The following is a 22,726-nucleotide window of genomic DNA, read 5'->3' as shown; positions in this document are numbered from 1 at the left end:
TATTTTAATAGTTAAGACCACAGCCTTGTTCATCCCAGAATGAAGTCAGGAATTCTGAATGCCACTCGACTTTGAGTCTCATGATAGCACAAAGAATATGGTAGCCTGAGTTAAGACTATTCTGAAGAGCCTGCACAGAAGAGCCAGCACCAGTTCAGTGTTACACCCATACCTAGATTTTTATGGCATCCTAGTTCCACATGTGGCCTTTTCATTAGGGTAGTAATGATTGTTTCGTTCTAGGTACGAGAACTATTTGTTGGCGTTATTTGGAGTTCAGAGACTCTGCTTGTGGCTTCTGAAATAGTTTGAAGAAGATTCCAATGTGAATGTTTTAGCAGTTGGAGAAGTGCTAAGAGACATTCTGAACAGCAATTTGATATTTGAGAGCAAAAAATTTATAAAAAAAGAGATTAACAGCCAGTATTAGTTATTGTGGCCAAAATGTTAGCTTATAGTTTTAATAGACAATTTCACTTTCATGACATGTAATGGACAGGGTAGTCATTTGTTTATCTGCTTGCAAACATCCATATCTCATCCTAGTCTTTCGCCTGCAAGTCATTCAAAAAAACATCTTGCCAAAGTGAAGTTTACACAGCCAACAGACACCAGCACTGGCTTAAGCTAGGATCTGTGCATCCTGCAAGATCATGAACTTTTAGTTATGTTACAATAAATTTTCCCCAAATGGAAAGGCTCTGTAGTTATCTTAGCAAGCATTTACTGCAACTTAGTTACTTTATCTTTTTTATACTTAACTGGAGCTATTACACCTATCATGCTGTTGACTGAGTGGGTGGAGGAGCTTCCCAAAAGTTGCTAATCCAAGCAGATGCAATTTCTTGGGCATGATGGGATGTATCTCATGCAACAGTACCTCTAGTTGTATTAAGAAACTTTATCCACAGCCATCTACACAGTTAGGGGAAAATGTGTCTGATAGCTTATCCAGGAAGTGACTGAACTGCAGAGTTTCTGAACCTATTTATCTCTAGAGAAACTTAAGAGTAATGGGAGGACGTGGTCATATTTTCTATTAACACATTAAGGTGTTGGTGTATTTCTTAAGACTTATTGACTGAAATGCATGTTTTGTACATACTTAACATTTGAGGGACTGTACAAGTAGGATTTCCCTTCCCATGGGTAGGGAAGGCAAGGCAGCGAGAAAGCTACTTTCTTGAAGACAGAGCTGAAGTCATAACTGACCATTTCCCTATCCTGTTAGCCGTCCAAATCCGGCCTCCTCTAAAGGGCACTTTTTAGCCTATGACAAAGATTACTATCAACACTCACTCCGTTTAGTGAGCCAGTTAGTGCGGTTCTATACAAAAACCCATTAACCATGTCCTCTCGTGGCAATTGAGAGCCTAGCTGTCCTTGCAGAAATGAAAGATGTTACCTTACTGTATTCCAACCTGACAGACATTTAATATTTAGAATGGAGGCACATTTGATGGCACAGCATACATGGGAAGCTGAAACTGCTGTATATATGTACATATTTGCCATGAATGGACATGGCAGCCAGAAGAGATTTTCCTACCATTCTTGGCTGCCAGTCAGCCTCCTGTGAGGTTTACAAACCCATCCATCCCAGGATGAAGTTTAAAGATTTAGACAATATGGTCACCAGCCAATTACCCTCATGTAATAGAGGGTGTCCCTTTTGCCAGAAAGCCCACATGCCTTGTCTCACCACTAAGCACTGTTCATGTTTGCACAGACCAAGTTAAGACAGTGCATGGGCTGCAATGGCAACCTTGTTTTCCTGTTGAGTAGTTACTTATCCATTCTGGGGGACACAGTGAATCTAATAACTAAGAATTCAAGTTTTCACTACAAAATACATGGTGTCATATGTATTGATTACTTTGTTTCAGCTGCAGCTAATCTTTTAGGGCTGGAAGCTCTGAATACATTCATGAATGTTTTACCTACTTCTTCATTGCACTTTGATTTGGGGCTTTTTGAAGAGTGTATGTCATATAGTAATAGATGTAAGTGGACATTACCCTGTTTATATGAGTATCATTTGAGACATTGATCTTATAAGGGTCATAAAAAGGTCTCTCTCTGTCATCCCATTTTTTCCAGTGGGGGAGTGGTAGATATCTATTAGTTACACAAGTCAAGCTTGGAAGCTTGAACTCCAGGCCATTTGTGAACACAACAAGCAAGCATCAACTTGTTTTTCTGAAAAGTCAACGTAAGTCAAGTAAATAACTTTCCAATGCAAGGTATTCCTTACCTCTGCCATAGGCTCTTGCTTTCTTTGGATTCAGTTTGGGTTTTAGAGGAGCTCCTGGTTTGAGCTTGGCTTTGGGAAACTGTGACAGGTAAGTCATTACCGAGTGTTCATCCACACTAGGGTGGATAATTTCTTCAGGAGTAATCACCTGGAAGATACACAGGTTAAGGTGTTTGATATGTCTATTTAGTCCACAGTTCAACAGCAGATTCCCAAAAACATTACAATTCACATGCATGGGAATTCTGCTCCCCTTACACCAGTGGTCCCCAAATTGGGAGGGCATGGAGAAGTGTTGGGGGGGGGGGGGACATGTGGTGGGGGCCAGGAGGGAGTGCCATCTAGCCACCATCCTAGGCCCAGCCACAGGGCCATTCTGCCCCCAGCCCAGCTCTGCTTCTAGCCCCAGCTCCTCTCCCAGTCCTGCTAACCAGCCCAAGCTCCTCAGCTGAGCCAACTGTGAAGTAATGAAGGGGAGGCATGGACAGATTCCATTACAATTGGGGGGGTTGGAGGGGGAAGAGACATGACAGGAAATATTTCAGCACCACATCTTAGATTAGGAAGTTTCCTAGAGTTACCTAGAAAGATTTTTAATACAAAATTCAGTTCCAAAGTAGTATTTAATGCAATACCATGGGTTGAATTAGTAGCAAAGAAGTGTGCATTAGAAAATTTGTGGACACTATAGTTTACTTATATAGTTTTAAGTAGACAATGGTAGTTTCCATCTTTGTTAGCTTCAATAACTAAAGAATTCAGAAGAGGAATTGCTATCAAGCCAGAGGCCTTTGCATTTATCCTTCTGGGAAGGAAACTGGGGATATCCCTTCAGTGAAGAGGATGTAGATGAATAGCAGCGAAAGTGAAACTCTGCTCATGGCAGTAGAGCAAAATAAAATAACTTCTTAAAGATAGACATGATAGCCTCACTGCAGCTGGTGTAAACTTCAGAGTCACTGCTCAGAGAGCTTTAGAGATTAAACACATTGTGTGTTATAATAGCATGAAAGTCTAGTTGAAATCTATGGGCTCCTGTTCCTCATCTGAGATCATCATTGCAAGATAAAGCTACTTTCTTACAAAAGTAGTTAGACTTCAGGTGGCAGATTGAATGAGTAAATTAACTCCAAGGACCCTGTTCAAGCAAGTACACTTAGTAATGAAGAACCAAGTGAGGATTCTCCTCCCCTCCCAAACGGTGCATGAAGAGACCGATGTGTTCCAATATCCAACCATATCTTTAGAACAAAGGCTAGCTTTGTTTGAAAAGGAGAAGAGGACATGGAGTTCTGGGTGTACGCTGGTATTAAAGTTAATCCTCCTCAAGTCAAGTCTGCTTGAAGACTTGGTCAAACTATCTGACGAAGCCAGCTGAGCAATTTTGAGGGTCCAAGTCACTTAAATTGTTCTCACTCAGACAGACAGATGAGGTGAAAGTAGGCAAGTAGCCAGAAATGAAAATAAGTCTCAAGGTTAGATTAGGAAAAAGTCATCCTGGCTCTGCTGAAGCATTTACTTTCCCTGGAACACCATTAATTGGTGTATGACTAGCATCCAATCTTGCTTTGCTCTCCTCCATAAAATCATCATGTAAGCCCTGGTTGACACTACAGTGTATGTCAGTACACCACATTCAGTAGTCAGTGCAACATACCCTTGAATGATGCAGTTATACCAACCAAACTCCCAGGGCCGACAGAATGAGGTCGATGGGAGGGCTTCTCTGCTGACATAGCTATACCGCCTCCTGGGGAGGCAGAGTACATACACCAATGGGAGATGCTCTCCTATTGGTGTAGGTAGCATCTTCACTAAGTGCTACAGTGGCACAGCTTCACCAGAGCAGTGCTGTAAGTGTAGACAAGCACCAAGTCAAAACAGCAATGCAAGTTACTTAAGACAAACTGAAGATTTCCAGCTGCAGACCCTAAAGACTTCTGAAGGGCTAGTATTGAAGAGAAGCTCAGTTTGATAGCGACGTCCCATTAAGTTTAAGTTTGTGATAATAGTACTGACTCAGTTCATGCTTTAGAATACTCTTGGCTCCAGGCACTCTTGCATTCAACAGTCTGCCTTACCTGTGGCACACCCAGCCAGTCATCAGCTTGCTGCATGGCTTCACGAGCATTGTCAACTGGTTTCTTAGGGTCCCAGTTCTCCCAGTCAGGGCAGAGACCTAAGAATAATCAAGTTAAGAATTCAGAACTTTCACATTGACAGTTTAGTTGCTAGGGAAGGTTTTTTTAAAACCAGACAGTCACATCCAACAATGCTTCTGCTGGTAATGGCTTTCCAAATCTGTGGATAAGACTGCTTTTACAGTCCAAAAAGCCACAGGCTCTCGAAGAAGGAGATCTGAACAGGAAGAGTCACCATAGTGATTAGAAGGCTAGTTCTAGAACTCTGAGGAAACCACACTTATTGGCTGCAGCCTTCATATTTCCAAGGAGGGTGGGAAAAAAGTTTGATTTGTGTCACTTACTGACTTCCAAGGGTGTGCGCTGCAAGATTTAGTGCAATTTTCAGTGACACCAAGTAGTTCCAAGCTAGCCTATGAACCAAGAGGCCAATCAAGAAAGACATCTTGGTGAGCTGAGTTGGAGTGTAAGTTTAAATTGTTTAGAGAGAGATAGCCACCAGATTGGAAGGTTTTAGATTGAGCCTGAAAAATGCAGGTACCATATTATGCTTTAAGTCCAAAAGAAACAAAATGATAGTGAGTCCTGATGCTCTGTTGGAAGCTTGTGCAGAGCGGACAATACTCGGCTACTTTCTCTTAATGGTGCATGCCAGAATTGCACTAGGCTAGCTCAAGTAATTGTGTTCACAACACCATCATTTTACAGCAAGAAGAGGAAGTTGTGCTGCTCTCCCTCCCACTCACGTTATTTCTCTGCTAGAGAAAATACACGCATAAAAAGGTGAAGATTTAAATTTCGAGGTGTACAGCTTCCTGGAACTCCTGCATTCTGCTTCCAGGGAAAGACTTGTTTAAAAAAAACTGCAGAACCTCCTATTATGATCTGAAGCTGAAAGATGTTCCTATGATTAGGCCAAACAACAAGTTCTGTTCAGTTTAGGAGCTGATATTTGCTCCTTCATCCCCTGTGCTAACCCACTAACTTACAACAGACAACTCTAATGGCTGCTGTAGTAAATAAAACAAAAAAGTTTGACATCAATATTTCCCTATAGATTTAGCCAAGACATTTAAAGCTGGCTTCCAAAGCTACTGTTTTACACACAACTTTATAAAAGCCAAGCTGTAGTCTCATCTAGAGAGGCATTGGAAGTGTAATCTCAGTGCTCAATTTAGAAGAGGAGCTCAATACTGCCACAGGAAACAGAAGAGGGAGGAAAGACACTGGTCTACAAAGGGAATGCTTACCTGGAGCACAGCTATCAACTAGGGCACCCAATGCTTTGCCATCCTGCCAGTTTTGATTGAAGTTTGTGATTGGCAAGTAAGGAATTTTGTTCTGAATCCATCCCAGTAGTCTCTGCTTGGGGGTTTGTTTCTTGGCATCATCATCACCTTCATCCTCCCACACTGGCATGGAGATGGAATAATGGAGGATGAGGGTCCATACTAGGCCAAGGATCAGTTTTAGGTTCCCATCAACAATGGCTTTGCTATCTGCAAGACAAGGGACAAATATTGATAAAGGAAACTTCACCACACACTAGTTTAATTCACTAGTGATCAAGCACTGGCATTACCAGACTGATTCATGTGGTCCAGGTGCCCCCATCTGATCCTCTGCCCAGTACCTATTGTTTCAGAGAGAAGAAACCCTCCAGAGGGCAGTTCTGGAATAGCCTGCTCAGAGAGGTGGAGAACATTCAAGCCCCATAAAAGAAGGGAGCTCTTATGACTTGGAGCACATTAATTTTATTATCTAGAAGGAACAGAGATGTTCTTATCATCTACGTAAGTGGATAAACTCTTGGCCTCACTTGTATATCTTTGGATACCAAGTTTCACAAGGTACTTATTGCTTCAGAGTATTCCCTTTTCTTTAGTTTAAGGCATGCTGCCTTAAAGCTTGATTTAAAGTCTCCATTTACAATTATCTAATGAGCTGCTGATATGGGGCCCTGGCATTTTAGGAAGCCATTTGTTCAAGGGATTTCCTACCTTGCAAAACAATTTTGTTGAATAGAATTCCAGTAGGAAACATGCCCTGTCTTTAGGAGAGCACATTTTAGAGTCTTACTGCAACAGACACACCCTAAGACACACATGGCTGTGTTGCCTGACTCAGGCTCCTGGAGGCTCGGGCTGTAACACTCTGGCTCAAGCTGGAGCCCATACTCAGTTACTCAGTTTAAACATTCATTTAGAATCAGTTTGGAGGATAACTGAATTCACTGAATTCAAAGTGGCATTTATAGACTTTGAGACAATCCATAAACAAAACCAGGTTTCAAAAGGCAAGTATCTGAAAAAGCAAATGTAGGACTTTCCAGAGTACACCAAAGCAACAGTTTGATATGCAGTATGAAGCCATCCCACCCAGTTCACGCAGTTCAGATACTGGACCAATTCAGTGATCAATCCTGGTCACGTGCCACCTGAAGCATGCTGCACCGATGCTAAGAAGTGAAACTGAAGAGTATGGGTAGTGGGTTTAGTTATATCTAGGACCAACTTTAATCCATGTGAGCTACTCAACCATTGATCAGGAATCAGCCAAAGTAGAGAGTTACAGTGCATCCTCTGTACTCTGCATGGTCCAGCCATGAAATACTGCTACAGGAGCCTATGGCAGAGCTGGCAGCTGATGCAAAAGCAGCCAACAGCTCCTTGGAGCAATCAGGTTAATCTGACAAAGTTACCAGTCTTTGGAGCTCTCCCTTTGTCAGAGGTTGAGGAAGAGCAGCTGCTCCCTGAAGAGGAGCCATTCTTCAAAGGTATCAGGATCTCCATAGCTATAGTGAGCAAGCACTCGCAACAGAGTGGATCCTCATCACACACAGAGGAGAGAACTGCAACCGTTAAGTGATTTGCCCAAGGTCATACAAGAAGACTGTTAGAGCCAGACACAGGAGACAGGTTTTCCAAACCCTAGTCTAGTGACTGAAGTTCAAGACCATGCTTGACCACCAGTATCAACTGCCTAAGACAGTGTGACCCCAGTTCTGCAGATGTTAAGGCCATCACTCTGCATTTAACTAGAACAGGTAGAGAATGGAGTGCTAGGTAAGAGGCCACTTCTTGATGAGGCTTTCTAAAGTTCTTTAGAACAGTTTATCCTCCCGCTCACCTTTCTTCTGTGTCTTAGGACAGCAGGTTTCAGGCCAAGAGACTATTGTGCTTACAGAGAGAGAAGCTTCAGTTTTAAAAGCCAAGTGTGGCATTATGACCACATTAAGAATGGCTTTGTTTTGCCAAATGAGTTGACCTCACTCGGGACCCCAGAGCACAAGAGTACAGCTCATCTAGAAATGGATTTCAGTTTATTGGGAATTCCAGAAAAACTGTTTGCAGTTGAACCAAAAATCAAGACTTGGACTTGCCAAAAGTGTCACTCTTTCCATGGCCCAGTGACTATGTGTTATGAGATTGTGAATGAGTAACTACAGCCTGTTAAGGGACTTAGGGTGTGGGCGTTCAAGTCCTTGCTCCACTAACTATTAAATATTGATCTTGCGTGGAACAGCTTTGACTGGAGAGAGTTTAAGGAACACCCATACCACAATATTCCAGCAGGCATGGCTCTCTTCTGCAACATACGAGACCAGGAGTTCAAACTCCTCCACAGCATGCCAAGGTGGAAAGCGAACCTGGGTCCCTCACATCCCAGGTTAGCACAGCACCCAGTAGGTTAAAGGAGGTCCTCCCTCTTGACTTGCCCTTGCTGTTTTGTTAAGCTAGTCCTTGGTTTTTGCCAAAGAGGCAAATATCAAAGTGACAGGTTTTGACATTTCAAAGCTATTTGGTAAATTCATGACCAGTCTGGGGTCAAGTGAAACTGCCAAGAGTCATTCTGTTCACACTGAGCCACAGAATTTGAAATAGCTGTAACAGATTGTCAAATTAAGTTTGTAGTCACCAATGCATTAAGAGTCCCTCCCCTTCAGATACATTCTTAAGTTAGGCCCAACTATCACTAAGAAATAAAGCTACTATGACTTCTTAAATTTCAGTAACAGGACAACCCTTGCAATAGGTCTTGTGATATGAAAACCAAAGCGATTAGGTACCTGCCCTTTAGCAGTTTGCAATTGCTACACAGATTGGAATACTTACTGGCAAAAACAATTTCCTTTAACTGAAGCTCAGACATGCATGAGGGATCTCTGCAATGCTACAGAGTAGGTTTGGCAGCTATCCTTTTAACAGACCCAGTCAGATGCTCCAAATCTACTAAGCTTTATACTGTAGACATTCTTGTTCTCATTTATCTTGGTCTCAAGTACAGTGAAAACAAGGTAAATACTTTAACTTCTCCCACTCCTAGGCTTCTGTATCTTGGAGACTCCTGCTCTGACTTGAGTTTGCTACTACTGGCAGCTTCATGAAATGGTCTTTGAGCAACTCGGAGTGGCCACATGCCAGCTATATGAAAACAGAACCCATGTGGTTCTGCCCATAAAGTGAGCTCTGGTTTGGAGACCAGGACATTTAGGACTCCAATGTCCTCAGTCTCACCTCACAATGCCCACTTTCTGCTAGGCACACATTACGACCCTTTTCTATTGCGCGGGGCGGAGGGGGGGTGGCAGCCTCCTTTTAGTTTATTACCAAAACAGTTAAAAGGACTGCCAAATTTTAAAAGATTATAGCTCACTGTATGCTGTTATTACAAATATAAGGTACATTAGCTTTAAGTTAATGTACCGCAGAAGTAGTTAAATAGTCAGTTTCACAATAGTATGTTCCATACGTAACAGAATTATAACATCCCAACTAGTATATCAGTCTCATTCTAGGCAGTTAGTTTGGTCATTAGACTGTTTTTGGAAGTCAGCTTTCAATCATACGTTGCAGAATTCTGACTGTTTAATGTATTTAAATACTTGTAGAGGTGTGTCTGCTTCAGTGTGAAGAACCTATTAGTCAACAAAACAGACTGCAGTCTGTTTCAGCTCCCACAGAAGGTTAGATTTCCAAGAGAAAGTTCACACTATGCAAGTGATTTACTCTAGCAACTAAACAGACACTCCTTTATACTGATTGTATCTTCAGCCAGATTCCTTACTCTAGTTTCATTTAAGTATAAATATTCATGAGGGAGGACACATCAGCTTCAGCAATGCATGCTCTTATAGGTAGGATTTCCTATGAAGTACAACTCTTATGCTAAGCCTCCCTGAAACCGTATTTTTAAGAATGGCAGCTAGAATGAACTGAGTTTAGGAAATGGGTCGCGTATATTTACAAAATAGAAAGCAGATGCAGATATTGCAAACACCTTCTCTATCACTCATTTTACATATCACACTGCTGCTCTTTGTTATTACCCATTCATGTATCACAGACCCAGATTTAACATTTCACAGTGTGAATTAAATTTGTGGTAACTGGTAGTCTAGCTACAGAACATCACTAGGCCAGAAGTTTCTCAGGGCTTCAGTTTTAGAATTTGTGCAGGCCATTGGCACTTCAGTGTTGCCCCTGAATCAGGGATGAGGCAAAGCAATGACTTTTCTTCGAGTTAGTGATTTTTTAAAAAAATCCTATAGCAATGATTAAAGTTTGAGTTAGAAATAGCCATCCAGCATTACCAGGAATGTAAGCCAGTCAGAATAATTCACACTAATCAAGTTGCTGTATGTATGAAATACTACTTTGTTATGACAAGGTTTGGCTTCACCAAGTTTAGTTACATCACTAAAAAGCTCCTATATTTTGCAGTTACAGCACAACTGCAAATCTACACAGAGGGAACACTGATTGCAGTGAGCAACAATATAGTTTAGTGGACTGAATCAGCTTCCTGAAATACTTGATCCCCACTATTTCCTTGGGTGGGCCTCAGCAGCAGTCCCTGAAACAAAAGCAAAACTAAAGAATGCTAGTTCCTCAGCTTCCGAAGTCTTGTTTTGGGGGGAAGCCACCTTTATATACAAAAAAAACAGATAAGACAACTAAAGGAAAGTTCAAAAGATATGAATCTGGAAGAAAGGATCTGATATGAACAGGACAAATCTCCCTCTGCCATTTGAGCCAGATCACTTAGGATATCCTACTGATCAACTGCATTTGCTCAGTCCCTTGACCACTCTTCTATGTAGTGGTAACTTACTCTCTCAAGGATTCCTCTAACCCAAGCAGAGCCACATGACATTGATACTCTGAACACCATGAGAATTGCATTAATAAGTACTTCATATTGTCACTTCACCACTTTTACTTTTAAATTATTGCACCAAGGTTACTTTGGAGACGACAATTTCCAGTTTTACTTTGTGCATTTGACAGTTGGGCCCTTACCTGTGGTCTTCTACAGGAAGGTGAGAGAAATAAAATAGAAAACATGGCTGTTGAAGCTTGACAGGGAATTGGGGCTTGTCTACACTTGTAGTTACGCTGGCAAAACTTTGGGTGTGGGGGGAGGGGAATCCACAATCCACCCCCCACAAACCACCAAGTGATGGAAGTTTTGTCAGCATAAGAGTGTAACACTGTTATTTTGCTTACAAAAATATGGAAGTGTCACAGCACACTGTTACTGAAAAATTGCTTACTTTTTCATTTTTATCGTATTATAAAATAAATCAATTGGAATGTAAATATTGTACCCTATATATAGCGCAGTATAAACAAAGTCATTGTATGAAATTTTAGTTCATACTGACTTTAGTGCTTTTTATGTAGCCTGTTGTAAAATTAGGCAACTATCTAGACAAGTTGATGTGCTGCCTGGAAGACTGCTGCATAGCTCCAAGGGCATATATTCCCCTGATTGAGAACCACTGCTGTAGAATGACCAGACTGTTTGCATATCATTCTAGGATTGTCATCCAAATAGGAAAGCTTGGATGGCCAGCCTCTCTAAGGCTTTTCCCAAGCCAAGATGGCCCCCAAAACCCTAGTCAGACTTCCAAAAAAAAAAACTTAGGGAGACAAAATGCTTGTTAGACTATGCACCCTCTTGCTTGCAAGGATGTTTAGGTTATCCCATTACACATGCTGAAAAAAGTGCACTACAACATCTGGAGCCAAACAAGTGGCAGAGCTTGGCACAGTTAGGAGTTCCCACCTAGGAAGAATGGGCATGTTCCTTTTGCCTTACCTACTATACTGGACATGTGGCCTGATATTTGGGAATATGCAGAATTGTGTTGCTTTGATGGAGCCCTTTAAGCTCAATCTTCTTCTAGCTCTTTTAGAGTCAGTTTAAGATTTATATACAGTTGTCATTTCAAGATGGTCATGCAATATTGTACTGTAGTGTTTTAATGTGCATTTCCATTAGCCATCAATGGGTAATGTTATCTTTGTGTTCAACTTGACGACAGCTTATTCTGGGATATGCCAACACAAGAGGCTCACTTTTATTTCTGTGCAGAAGCTCCACAGAAGAGAGACTTAAGCAAGTTTCAAAAAGGATTAAACTGCTGTTTGTAATTGTGACTATGCCTAATAGAGGGAAAATATAAAGCAGAATTATGTTTGTGCTGGAAAACTAGACTGTCCAATCCACCATTAGGGACTGCCAAGTTGAAAGTCCACCATACTCAGCCAGCTGGCCAAGCATAAGACATAGAAGCCTAGTTAAAGTACTTTTCAAGCTTTCAGCATCCTTACTCATTTCCCACTGACTGCTATTTGAATGAGTTACCATGGGCAGCATGGGCCCTGCAGTAAAAGCAAGAGGAATTGTCAGTTTAACTTTTGGCTCGTGCTGTATCTATGCTGTGCCTACTGCGTGAGCTTGAAGGGAGTTTTTCAGGGAAGCCACAGGGAAGGGTAAACAAGATGGCTTTGAATAGAAGCAAAAAAATATTGCAGCAAGAAAGGAATGAACAGTATTCCTACTACAAGCCCAGGCCAGAGAGAAGCCCCCAAAGGGGTAGCACTTGAGTAGTAAGCCTGATGTCTGTCCAAACGAGCTTGAAAGATCTGACTGCAACCCATTAGCTGTCTCCCCATCCCTTTATATTCATCTTGTGCTGGTTCATTTGCTGCATGACAACTTGCAAGCTCCTTAGTGCCAGGGCCAGTGCCCAACACATTTGCCCTTCTGTTTGCAAGCTGAGATTTGACCAAGGTAAGTGAAGCAAGCAGAATGACCAGTCCAGTGGAGACTGATGGTTATGCTGGTTGTTTGGCCCTATTAGGGTAGGTAGCTTGAATGGGACTTTGCAGATCATTGAATCTCAGGGAGTTTTGCATTATTCACTTTTAAATCAGGGATGTGCCCTCATACATTCAACTCACTGCACAAGTTAGCAGCGTCACATGTCACTTGTGTGCCAAGAGATGCTCATTTATCAAATATCAAGTTCAGAAATACACTTATCACAGTTTCGGGCAACTGTATCTGTATCTCCCCTCTTATGGTCCACCAACGACACTACCTTTAGACTCCCAGCTCCAAAACAGTCATTTCTGCTGGATAGAAGCCAGTGTCTCGCCCTGGCTCGTGATCAGGGTTTTTCCAGGGTGCATAGTTCCCTGCCCACTCTGCCCCTAAGCCAGCCTGCTTTGTTTATAACCTCTGGAGGAAAAAAAAAAACAAAAACAAAAAAAAAAACAAAAAACAAAAAACCACTAATTGGCCACCATTATTATTCACCACACAGCTCTCTTAGCAAGCACATTAAGGTGAAACTACTACAAATTAACAAAAAACTTTCATGGGTGCAAATCTTCTAGAGATCAGCCCCAAATGAAACACGGGCTCTGGCAGATCAGTCCTTTCCAGAGGGTGTTTTCCTGTGGGAACAATAGCTATTAACTCAGAACAAGCTCATGCCGAATCTGAGTCATTACTTGATACTGTTTTGGCCTCTGATCTTGTCCTCATGTAAACAGGTCATCAGACAAAAAGGTCCCCTCAGAGTAAAGATCAAGAACTAGGCATTTTGTCTTAACTGACTCTTGAGACACCCTTAAGATATAGACTCTTAAGATAGTTACCTGCAATAGCCTTAAGGAATCTTACTGAATTAAGTGTAAGACTATCATATCTGTCATTATAGCATCCCCTCAATAACTGTACCAATTGTGAACACTTGCTCAGGAAGTCAGACCACTATGCTTTGTAGTTAAGCAGATGATTGGGAAGCTGACAACTAACTGGTGGGTCCAGGTGGGGCATTTTACTGGTGTGACCCAGTGATCCAAGAGCTCTTGGTCAGAGTGCTGTGGCACTTTGATGCTCTACCTCCAGCTCCTTTTCTTAAAGAGTTAATGAGGTAAGGGCTGCCGGAGACTGAATGCAGAGTGTCCTAACAAGGAGCCAAAAACAGCAATCCTAGGGTACAGCTATGGGCCAACAGTTCACACTACAGGGGTGTGAACTGCATCACATTACAGTGCAGCATGCTAACTGCTAAACTTGGACCCTATGAGCATGAACCTAGTAGACCACATTAAATCCAGACTAGGTACCTTTTAGTCCACACTTGCAGAGTCACATCCCTGTAGCCTTAACTGCAGGACCATGTAAACAGCCCCCTATCAGCAGGGTAAGTTCTAACAATTTGCCATTTTGTGTTTACAAGAATACGTTTCCTGGCCCTACTCATCCTGTCAGTTGCAGGTCTTGTGGATATCGGTAAGATCTGCATGTTACTAGGCAGGTAGTTGTAGCTCCTTGGTGAGCTCAGACTACTACACAAAACTGATCAATAGCCCAATGTGGTGGAGTCACAGCTAGAGAGAAAGTCTAATTCCAGCAAGGAATGGAATTGGACAAGCAAAAGTCATGGCATTTAGGATTTCTATTAGCAGACTTTGTTTAATTTTCCTCTTCATTGCTACCAAGTAATCACTCAAACACTTAAGTGGCTCTTGCTTGTAGAGACACCTACTCATGGGTCAGCTCTGTATAGTGACCAGCTTATGTTGGTTGATGCCACTAGGTAAACACCAATTTTACAACACTTGCCCTACCAGTACTTGTATTGAAGCTGAGTTGCATGTCTAGGTCTAACTGAGGTAGAGACACTAAACCATGATAGTTGAGGAGCAGAGTCTGAGTTTCCCCACCACACTTTTAAGAGCCTAGAGACAGTAGTTCTTTTGCTTTTCTTATCCTATGTAAGTTGCAGCTTGCTAAAAGAATGAGATTGAGTGTCATAAGGCATGCAATATACACCACCACTTTAAAGTCTTCAACAAGACCCATATTTGAACTACAAGTTGATTTATAAATTGTTGCTTTAGTTTAATTGCCTATCAAAGACTGTTACCCTATTGGATAATCTCTGCAAAGTCTACAGTAACTTTATAGTGTTATTATAGTTATAGGCATAGTGTTTTGGCTCACATTAGTCTCTCTAGTTTGACTTAGAGTAAGATGGGATTTTACTGCCTGCTGTAACAGGCCTGTCAACTCATCATACTGTAACAAGGTAGATGGCAAGTTCACAAGGTCATATAGGGCTCAACAGTTCACATTTGTGTCCCTATCAAGTCAGAGGAACATGCCAGAATTTTGAAAGCTAGACATGGATTTTAAGCCATGAGTATTATCCTCTCTAGTAGTTATTTAGGTCATACCCAAGGGCTGGTTTGTGCCATCAATAGAGAAGATATGCCAGGTTTCAATAATGCCAACCTCAAGGGTTGAAGAATCATTTTCCGTCCCCCAGGTTTTTAAATTTCTCTTTTTAATAAAAAGGCACCTATAAAACAGGTCAATACATTACAGGCAGCACAGATACCCCAAACAAACAAGCCTAAAAATTGTTTCAAAAATAAAAACCAATCAGATGTCTTCACATATTGTATTTATATAATGGTACAAAGTGACTGGGGAAGTTTCTCCATAGGAAGAGAAAGGGTCAGTAATCATTACCTTGATGTGAAAGCTAATTTTGGGCATGTGACTTATTTGAGCCTAATTTTAAGCAGAGTCATGAGATCAAGTTTTATGCTTTTTGTCTTTTGAGCCTCTAGGGTTCACTTGGGCCATGTTTTCAGGCTTCCCTGAAGCCATAAAAAGTTCCTAACCTTCAATGAAAGCCAATTCGTAGTCACAGGACCACAAGCCAGGGCTTTAAGGTATTCCTAACTAGTTATTTTATCAGGAATTGTGCACTACCAAGATTGTGACAGTTGAACTTGTACTCACTAGACTGGTTTTCCATGCCTAGTACAGTTGTGGCTGCAGCCATTTGTGTTTTTAAAAAAGGACTCATTTTAATTCTAGAGCAAAAATTTTTAGTACACTCCTTAACCAAGGGTGGAACAGGAATCCCCCAGTAACCCAAAGATGTGATTTCACAGAAACTAAGATATTAATATTTGTTCATGATAGTTTAAGTCCTTCTTCAGATAGGAAAATACTGGAAAAGAACAAGTGTTAGACAAGTTGCATCAATACTTCTTTGCCCTGCAGTAAAGCGACAAGTCTTTTTGTTGGACAATTTGTGGAAGCATGATAAAATACTGCAGCAGACATTGAGTCAGACTCATTGCTAAATACAGCAACTTTACATACTACTGTTAAGTCCTGTGTGACACCTGAAGGACTGGGGAAGAGATCATTAGTACAGAAGGTTTTTTGAAGCACATGCACATTAGAGGCTCCAGAAGATTTGTGCAAACTGAATTTCTAAGCTAGGTTCTTAGGAGCACCTCACACACCCAAGATCAGATCAAGGCATTACTTCACCCCCACCTTAATTTCTGTCCTACATAGTGTTGTAACACTGTTCTTTATTAAAGGAACAGTGTACAAGAGCATAGGCATCTTAATGGGAAGGAATGCTACACGTTCATCTTGTATTGCAGCGTTCAGGTGTTTTTACAGAATCTGCTTCCCACTACAAACATTGTTCATTTATAGCAGAATCAGGTGCTGCCATTGCTTCACTTCACCCATGGAGAGTTCTTGATGTAGTCAAACAATACTACTCCATTTTATTAAAACCAGCTAACCTATAAGACCAGCTGTAGTCCACATCTTTGAGTTGTGGAGAAGCCAATAACCCTAATGATTCATTTAAAATAAACATTGAAGTACCTGCTCTTTTCAGTCTGTCAACTGAAGCTTGCCATGAAGATTTAATCTGCCATCTACACAGATCAAGAGTTATCCATAGTTGGTTCAGCACATGTGCCACTCCATTAGATGGAAGTGCTGTCGTAAGGCAGATAAGACTTCAGGCATCCAACCCTTTAAGGACAGTGATGGTATTTTCAAGAGTTCTCCCACTTACAGAAGAATGGATCTTGAAGACCACCACTAGCCTAAGACATGTTCAGTCACCCTAAATTTGCAAAGTCTCAAGTTACGCACTGCAAGCTTTTTGCATTTGATTGTCATAATAAAAAAAGACATTAGTTTCATGTAGTGCTTTTCTTGCTATTTGCATTGTGACCACACCCCTACACCAAGCAGAGGAGTCCGCTTTCCCCAACACAGCCCCTTGTTCCTTTGTTCCATGAATATTTACAGTGATGTTGACTTTATGCCCAGCAGTTCTCAAGTTAAGGTACCTTTCATGTTCAAGGTCCAGTATAATTTGCTGGATAATCATGTATTAAACATACAGTAAGCACACCATGGATACTCTGGCATTTTGTAAACTACATTAGCTTTTAGGTATCAGTAAGTGTGAGGACATCAAGTTTAACTCCATACCAAAAGTGTTAGTTTAATGTATTTTCCCTGATATCACTTGACTCTAGTTTACCACCAGAGAGATCTTGTTCTGCAAATGTTCAAAAGCCACTTGCCCTATTAACTCCAAATCTAAGAAACAGGCTTCAAATTCAGCCTCCACTAATTTTGTTGAAGAACAGACCATGCCATCAGGTAGCCAAATTAGAAGCAGCCAAGATGCATGTCAATCCAACCTGCATGTTAACATACTGTTAAGTATTAAGGCTGGATTACAGATGGCAGACAATCTTGTTGAAAAGATTACTTTCCCTCCCAAAGCACATTATGAAGTGCTATAAGTACTACTAAAGCATACCAACCCCTGGGTAGGATAGCCACTAAACAAAAAAATGAGGAAGGCAGAGAAAGGAAACAGCTACATTCATGCTTCTCAGCCACATGAAGAGCTACTCTTGAATGTGTTTTGCATTGCCCATTATCCACGAACACAGAATGCTGCATATTTAACCCTATGTTTGCAGATCCCAGCTGGCTGTCACCTGCATAGTAGTAGTTGGACTGACAAGTATAATGCATTTGCCAACCTCTCCCTAACATCCCAGGAGAGTAGCATCTGAAGGGCTTGTGGATTTTTTTTGCCCAGAGTATACTCAATGGAAGGTGGTAAAACTTCAACAGGCCCCAGCAGTTCAATCTCAGATTTAAGTCCCTATAAAATAAGAGTTTTGCACATATGAGCATGCAGATGAGACTCACTAAATTGAGAGAGTTGACAAAGGAAATTCTTTGTTGAAGTGTACTATATATGTTCATTCCACAAGCTTACTGTGCCTGTTAAAACCATTAGCAACATCCTCTATGGGGATAATGTGTCTTTAAATCAATTACACAAGTTCCCGTGTGCCTTGATAACATACTTCCATTATTTCCTTCAGTAGTCCTTTAGTCTAGGCCCACCTAGCAACTATTCAGGGCCTGAGAAAAACAGCTTGTCATCTACTGCTTTTAACAGTGATCCCACAAATTCTGCTCACTTTACACAGCTGGCACCAGGGGGGAGTTGAATTTTGGCCATTATCTTAGATTCCTCCTAGCCATGTGATGGCAGCAAGCTCCACAAGTTTATTGTGCCTTGACTAGTCTGTCCCAGCTTTACTGCCATTTAGTTTGTTCAGAAGCGTAAGTATTAGTAGACATTGGAACAATTTGGTCAAGACTAATTCCTTTATGGGTCAGAAAGTGTTACAAAAAAAGAGACCATTTGTTTAAGCTACTAGCTATCAGCAGCCACTAGAGAACTGAGGAGGTTCACCTATATTTTGATACAAGAGGAGAGGTAGTTGATGTTTAGTCAGATACATGCTGTTAAAGGTGTGGATTTTTGTAAGAAAGTGGTCTATTTGAAGAAAAGCAGGCTCTCAGACTAGAGGCTTAGGATAGTGTTCAGCTAAGTGAATCCAGGAATGAGGGAGTTATGCTCGCCTTTTGGCCTGTCAATCTACAGAAGCAGCTTTAGTCATATGCTGATGGGCATTTGACATTATCTGTACCAGTGATTTGGGTTCAGTGGCAGAACCAAGAACTTCCAGGTTAAATGATGTGTGGGGTTTAACCTTTAAAACAAAAAAGGCATGTTGAGTCAAAAAAATGGAAGTTCTTTTAAAGAAAGTTAAATTGATTTTTTTGGAATTTGAAACAATTCAATTCAACCAAGTTCAACTGAATTCACTAAATATTTCAGTCATTCTGAATCTCCTTTTTTGGCAAGAAGTTTTGGTCAAAAGAGATTCCACCCAATGTATATACTGTGGGCACTGGGGAGGGTATAACAGCTTTGCCTTTTAGGATGAGATTTCTATGTATGAGAAGTCGAACTCATTTTGCAGCTTCCATGCTAGTTTTCCAATAAATCCTAAATATTTGCCAGTCTTTCCTTTTTTGTGATCTGATCGTTAGATTCAGGGTCACCCAGGGAGCAAGAAGGATAATCGCCCTGGCCCCCAGTCAATTGGCATTGCAATCTGGTACACTAGGTTGAAGTACTAGTCAGGTTTGGCCTGGCAGCCCATCATCATGAAAGCCAAACCTTAGTAGCACTACAGCCAGGTGCATCAGGCTGAGACACCTGGAGCAGGGCCCAGCCCTATGGGACAGAAGCCACCACTACTGGTGGAATGCTAGGCAGGCTTGCTCTCTAACACTGCCCCCAGGCCCTCCCCTCAGGGGTAATATTTTGGGATGATGAGTAAGCGGTAGCCCTACATTTAAGATTTTTGCTGAGGGCCCTAAAACCCCATACACCTTTGTGCGGTCGTGGGTCATTTAGACAAAAACCTGAAAGATAAGTCTGAATGGATTCTGATTTCAGTAGTGCTTTTAATGATGCCATCACACCTATACACCAAGTTCTTGCGGTTGAGGGCCTGGACCTCAAAAGATAAGACTCACCTGAGCTAGATATGCTGGAAAGAACATTCCTCCTTGCTGCCTGTGTTACTCTAGCATCTCACCACATTTTCTATTGTGGGACTTGAGCTAGGGTTTACTACAGAAGTGGGTTAAAAACTAACCCATTGAACAAACTGCTTCCATAAGGGTGGCTAAGTGAAGAGCAGGGGTCTGGTTAATTGCAAAATCAGGAAGCTGCTAGACAAGGCTATTCAGCCTGGTAGGGAAGAGTACTAGAATAGATTTTTTTTTTTAAATGTATAAATTGCATAATCTGTACTACCCAAAGTTTTGGTGGCATGTATAGATTAATAAAAGCCATGCACCAAGTAGGTACTCCTTGGTGTTGGAAGGAACAAGAGCAAAAGATGGAAGCAAACCCTGTAAAATACCCTGCTGATATCTGGGGAAGTTAGCTTTGCAGTGAGATAGACATGCCCACTCATGGGAAGAGGCCAAATGAGTGAAATGTATGGGCTCAGTTGCACTGCTACAATGGGGAGACCGGTCAAAGGAGTTAACGCCTCAAGATAGCTCTGCTTTCAAGAATTTTTCAGAAGGCCAGATAGGGCAACTGGATAAACTATTAAACTAATATTCACCAAAGTCAGTGATGTTGCATTCAACCTGAATGATGGTCTCCATTCAAATTTTCCATTTAAGAATCATTCATCTGGTAGAGAACAACTCTTGCAGCTGTACTACAAGATAGATACTCAGCCACCAATTAGGTTAGTCACAACTAGATTTTCTATAGTACATCCATGAGCCCTCCTTAAAGAGTCTGAATGTTCAATCTTTATATACCAGTAAGCTTTCATAAGTGCTTCTTTGTTAGCTGATACTTTGTCCCTTGCCAGTTCTGCAGGGCAGTCTGCCAATGCTAGTAAGTTAGCCACCACCACATTTTGAACTAGAAATCTCTGGTTGTTAAACTAAGCTAGAAAGTCTGGCAGTTGTGTATGAAACAGGAGGCACACAGTAATGCTTCCTGTTCTAATAAATTCTTCCACACCCCACCTGTGGAACTCTACATTTGTTTATTACTAATAGAGAAACTAGCTTTCAGACCCCTTCTTGTGTCCTTGAGGCCTGCTGCAGCATGCTTTAGTAGATGACATCATTGACAAACTGCTTATTCTGACAATAGGCCCCATAAGCACAGACCCCTTATACTTAAAGCACATTCCTGGTTAGTGAAGTCACCTTTGCTCCTGTGTTAGAGCCCCCAGAAGTGCATGATGAGATCACAATTTGTTTTCGGCACGGGACAGGCCCTGATTGAAACAGTGCTTTGGAGCACTTCATTATGGACACTGCAATGCTTGTTTGTATTCCTGCAAGATTTTCTTGGCAATTTTACCTTTATGGACTAATACACAAGGTAGCTTTCATAACATCCATTCATTCTGTATCTGATTTGCTCATAATGCCTGAAGAGAAGTGTTTCCCAATACTCCAATGCCTTTTCATATGGATTAACTACTGTACTATTTCATGAAAAATGCTTCTTGAATGTGAAGTAAATCCTATTTCTAGCATCTGAACGCAAGGTGATATGCAGAGGTAGGACTGGGCTTGTGCCCTTGTTTACTACAACAAAGTTCCGCCAAAAAGTTCCTCTAGATTTAAAATTCAGGTCCTATTTAACCTGGAACAATAATGAAATTGTGATGAGTTGTAAACTGGAGGAGGGGAGAAGGGATGTGGCTAAAATTTCAGATTTGTGAAAAAGCCTCATTGAGCAGTGATAATTGGAGACAGACCTCTTGGTTCAAGGTGCAAGAGTTCACAACACATCTGAGAATTCCAGATTTTTATTAAGCAGTGCAACCAGCAAGAGGGTCAGAGGGCTTCTATCAACAGTGCACAAAACCAGGGATGGTTTTGTTGGGGGTTTGTTTTTTTTTTGTTTGTTTTTTGTTTTAAGTATCAAGTGACTTTAAAAAGTCCTTTAAAGGGATCTCAATGTCTGGCACCTAAAGACTCTAAGTGCAATTACTATCATCTGATAAGCCTTTTATCAAGCAACAGTGTATGACATTACACAAGAATAGGTCTGATTTAAGGAAAAGAATTAGCCATTAGCTTTGTTTTTGGTTTTTTTAGACTCCATTACTTCCTAAAGTCTTCTGACTGAAATTTACTTTGACTTTTACAACACTGCCTATTGGGCATGTAGTCTAAGATTACCTGAACAGCCCTGTATAAGCTCAAAAGCTTGTCTCTTGACAGAAGTTGGTCCAATAAAAGATATTACCTCACCCACTTTGTCTCTCTAAAGGCCCATGTGCCTTATTGGCTTAAACTCAGTTCAGCCCTGAAACTCAAGTTTATACCTGAAGTATTCTTCAACAGAGATGCTATGCAATGCGAGTCCAAAAGGAAGCTCAGCTAAAGAAAAACCTGGAGCATCCAACTTCATTGACTTTACTTTCCATTTGCTTCCACTCAATGCCTCCAGCCCAGGTCAGATCTGTTGTTGTGTGGAGGATCAGTCAAAAGGGATAGCCCTGAAATAGGGTGGCAAGAAAGCGTCCCAAAAATGATGGCAAAATTCCAATTCTATGGATCCCAGGACACTGAAATTGTGGCAGATGTGTATGATGTAATACCTATCCTCTGCCTGACCAGCTGGAATAGGTCAGATTGTTTGGAGTGGAAATATCTTGTAGATTTTGGTGCTGGTGAATATTCTGACTCAGCAAGTTTCAAGCTAGTTCACCTAGCTATAGCAAATTATATTTAAGAGGACAGTAAAACCTTAGCCAAATATATAGCTGTCTCTAAGCTAAGTTTGTGCTTAACTTCTAAATATAAATCAGTGAAGTGATTAGAATCTGATTAGCAAGATGTCCAGGTTGTGTATTGTGCAGGATTAAAGATTACAAAAAAATGCTAGTTTATGGTGGATGGAGCATGCTCAGTGTGGCAGGAGGCATTTAAGAACCTCTTTAAAGGAAAATAGCACCAATTTTGAAGTCTCCCCAGTTTTCTGGATCTGTACGGTTTTCTTTGTTCATAACATCCAAGCTGGGTTGGTTTGTTTTTTTGTTTTTGTTTTTTTTAAAAAACTAGTCAGGTGTACCAGTACCTTATTGCAAGGCAGCATTTCCAGGGAGATGAGACAAAAGTGAGTTTCTTTCCCTAGTTCTAAATTCAATATCACCTTTAACTGAAAGGACCAAGCGGGGAGAAGGTCTATTCCCACATTAGCTTGGAGTAGAATATCAATTTGAGAGTTGTCTCGCCACACCATCTTCTTCTCTGC

At 41.2% G+C, this 22,726-nt stretch overlaps 1 protein-coding gene across 5 annotated transcripts in view; it reads right to left on the bottom strand.

Moving 5' to 3' along the window:
• The window catches only part of FLNB (filamin B), a 110,688-nt gene that overhangs the window by 63,269 nt on the left and 24,693 nt on the right, over window positions 1–22,726 (bottom strand). For all 5 annotated transcript variants that reach the window (XM_067544236.1, XM_067544232.1, XM_067544233.1 and 2 more), the window contains exons 3-5: window positions 5,646–5,894; window positions 4,336–4,433; window positions 2,255–2,402 (exon numbers count right to left, since the gene is read on the bottom strand). In XM_067544236.1, the coding sequence (XP_067400337.1) occupies window positions 2,255–2,402; window positions 4,336–4,433; window positions 5,646–5,894 (495 nt within the window). The remainder of the gene's footprint in view (window positions 1–2,254; window positions 2,403–4,335; window positions 4,434–5,645; window positions 5,895–22,726) is intronic.

This window comes from Emydura macquarii, unplaced genomic scaffold (assembly GCF_026122565.2).
Source record: "Emydura macquarii macquarii isolate MOO-44397 ecotype Brisbane River unplaced genomic scaffold, CSIRO-AGI_Emac_v2 contig_968, whole genome shotgun sequence".
In the NCBI taxonomy this organism is placed as follows: domain Eukaryota; kingdom Metazoa; phylum Chordata; order Testudines; family Chelidae; genus Emydura; species Emydura macquarii.
Note: the sequence above shows the minus strand (reverse complement) of the source record. Positions and strands in the feature narration are given on the sequence as shown.